Below are 2,659 nucleotides of genomic sequence, written 5' to 3'. Positions count from 1 at the left end.
GAATCATATTAAATTTATTTGTTTGAAAAACAAAGTCGAATTCTAGCAACTACTTACAGACATGCCTTGAACTACTAACAACAAACGTCTAAAGGAGCCACTTACAAAGACATCCTAATCCGCCAGAAACAAGTGTCTCAACCAGCTACTTACAAAGATTCCAGGATCAACAACTTACAGCGTCTTCGGCCCCGCTGTCATGACCCCTCGATACGCCACGAAAGGGACCAGCTGGACGGGGCACAGGTCGTGGATCTGGCAACAGCGATCTGTCCCTGACCTGCTTCCGAGTTGCGTCAGGTCACGAGCGAGAGTCCCGTGGCCGCACCACATCGTCCCTGTGTTGATCGTAAACATATTATAGTTTACATTTTAAGAGTTTATCATATCTCTTCTCATCACAACGTTTCTTTGTAGATTATAAACGTCGTATGATTTAAATTTTAGAGTTTATCACATCTCGCAACACATCACGTCTGTGTAGGCTATAAAGATATTATAGTTTATATTTAAATTTATCACATCTCTTCGCAGTACATCGTGTCTGTATAGGTTATAAAGATAACATTGTTTGAAGTTTAGTTTATCGCATCTCGTAACATATAAGCTGTATAGTGTTATAATTTAGTTTATAGTTTATCGCAGAATTTTGCACCACATCGTCACTGAGAAAAATATAAACATATTACATTTTACTTCATAGTTTATCACAATTCGCCGCACCATATCGTTATAAATATACTATAGTTAAATTTAAAGTTTATTTCATCGTCTCTGTCCTGAGTGTAAACATGTTATAGTTTAGATTATCGTGTATCACATCTCTAGGATCTCTAGGATCTATTCATGATACATCACAGAAAAAAACAACAAAAACAAAGGGGAACATTTAATAAGGAAAAAGTAAGATATTCTAGATTCGAGTTTCAGGAATTAATCAGATCAATCGATATAACAGAGTTAGATATAACAGTTCGCGGCTTTCCACTGAATGCTCTAGGCAATAAAAATACGGATTAAATCGAGTGAAACACGAAACGGAAATCTAGACGAAATGGATAGCTGGTTTAGAGAGTCAAATAAAGAGTCAAGTGTTATTTTGAGGAGATAAAAGGCAAGTCTTGCTTACTGCACTTGAGTGGGAGATGTGTATCTTCTCGGTGGATATTTCTCTTTCTCTCTCTGACTCACAAAGTATAGTCGCTTCATCTGTCTGTGGATTCTATCTCTTTGTTTGGCTAAGTCCTATTCAAATACTTCAATAGAAAAGTTTTTTTTTTATCTGGGGGTATTGTTGATATCAAAATGTATATGTATTATGGTCGCTCATTTTGCTCTTTATTTTTCCCTTTAATCGGGTTCCATTTTCCGAGTTACAACGCTTTCTTCTAATCCTTCATTTAATGTTCATATGGACATTTTATATGCGTTCGGCACCCATGTAAATGGCGCTCCTCGATTTTTTTCTGTGGAATTGAACCTAAAGACCTTAATAACTTCACTTTCCCATAAATTTCTCCCCCCCCCTCTCTCTGAGCTGGGGGAGCATCTCATTCCACTTTCCTTTCTTTACACCCCCCCTATCCTTTTATCATGGCCTTCCCCGCTCCCCATTCCCTCCCCTAACTTCGCCCAGTGCTTTCCTTAATCTCCTCCCCACTCCAGTGCTCTCTGCCCTTCGTGCCTCCCAGTCCTCTCCCACTCCATTTCCCTCTCATGAGTTCCTTCCTCGATTCCCTCTCCTTCTCCCCAACATCCTACAACTCCACATCCTCCACCCTCTCTCCTTCCCCAACCAGCCTTGACATCTCCCCTTTCCCCCTCCCCCTTGCCTTCCTCCTTTCCTTCCCTCTCATCCCTCCCTTCCTCTCCTCTCCTTCCTCCTTTCTTCCCCCCTCTCCTTCCTCCCTTTCGCCTTTCCTCCCCCCTCCTTTCCTTCCCTCTCATCCCTCCCTTCATCCTTCCTCCCCTTTCATCCCTCCCTTCCTCTCCTCTCATCCCTCCCTTCCTTCCCTTTCATCCCTCCCCTCTCCTTCCAACCCCCTCCACCCCCCTTCCCTCTCGTCTCTCACCTGGAGCAATTACCTTCAGGAGAGTCCGGAAAGTCCACGAAGTCTTAGGCGCAGGGACCTCCGTCTCGAGACATCTCTCGGCGACGTCTAAGAAGCCCGCGACGGAGGCTGGACGCTCGACGGCTCCGCGGGTCCTCCTCCACCACCGGGCGAGCTGGGAGCGCTGGCTCTGCGCTGACCTGGCGGAGGGGGGACGGGGGGGGGGGGGTGAAAGTGGGTGGTGCGGAGGGGGGAGGGGGGAGAAGGTGGGGTGGTGCGGAGGGGGGAGGGGGGAGAAGGTGGGGTGGTGCGGAGGGGGGAGGGGGGAGAAGGTGGGGTGGTGCGGAGGGGGGAGGGGGGAGAAGGTGGGGTGGTGCGGAGGGGGGAGGGTGACGGAATAGTGACAGGATAAGGGAATGCGGATAGACGGAATTACGCAGGTGGGATTGAAATAATTGGATGACGAAAGAGGGATTGGAATAACAGAATAATGAAAGAGGGATTGGAAAAATGGAATTACGAAAGAGGGATTGGAATAACATAATATGAAAGAGGTATTGGAAAAATGGACTTACGAAAGAGGGATTGGAATAACAGAATAAGGGTAA

At 45.9% G+C, this 2,659-nt stretch overlaps 1 protein-coding gene across 1 annotated transcript in view; it reads right to left on the bottom strand.

Annotated features, from left to right (window-relative positions):
• The window catches only part of LOC119593642, a gene marked incomplete in the record, with an annotated part of 14,462 nt that overhangs the window by 714 nt on the left and 11,089 nt on the right, over positions 1-2,659 (bottom strand). The window contains 2 exon segments of the mRNA XM_037942593.1: positions 179-338; positions 2,073-2,251. Coding sequence (XP_037798521.1) covers positions 179-338; positions 2,073-2,251 — 339 coding nt within the window.

Source organism: Penaeus monodon, chromosome 32, assembly GCF_015228065.2.
Source record: "Penaeus monodon isolate SGIC_2016 chromosome 32, NSTDA_Pmon_1, whole genome shotgun sequence".
Taxonomy (NCBI): Eukaryota; Metazoa; Arthropoda; class Malacostraca; order Decapoda; family Penaeidae; genus Penaeus; species Penaeus monodon.
Note: the sequence above shows the minus strand (reverse complement) of the source record. Positions and strands in the feature narration are given on the sequence as shown.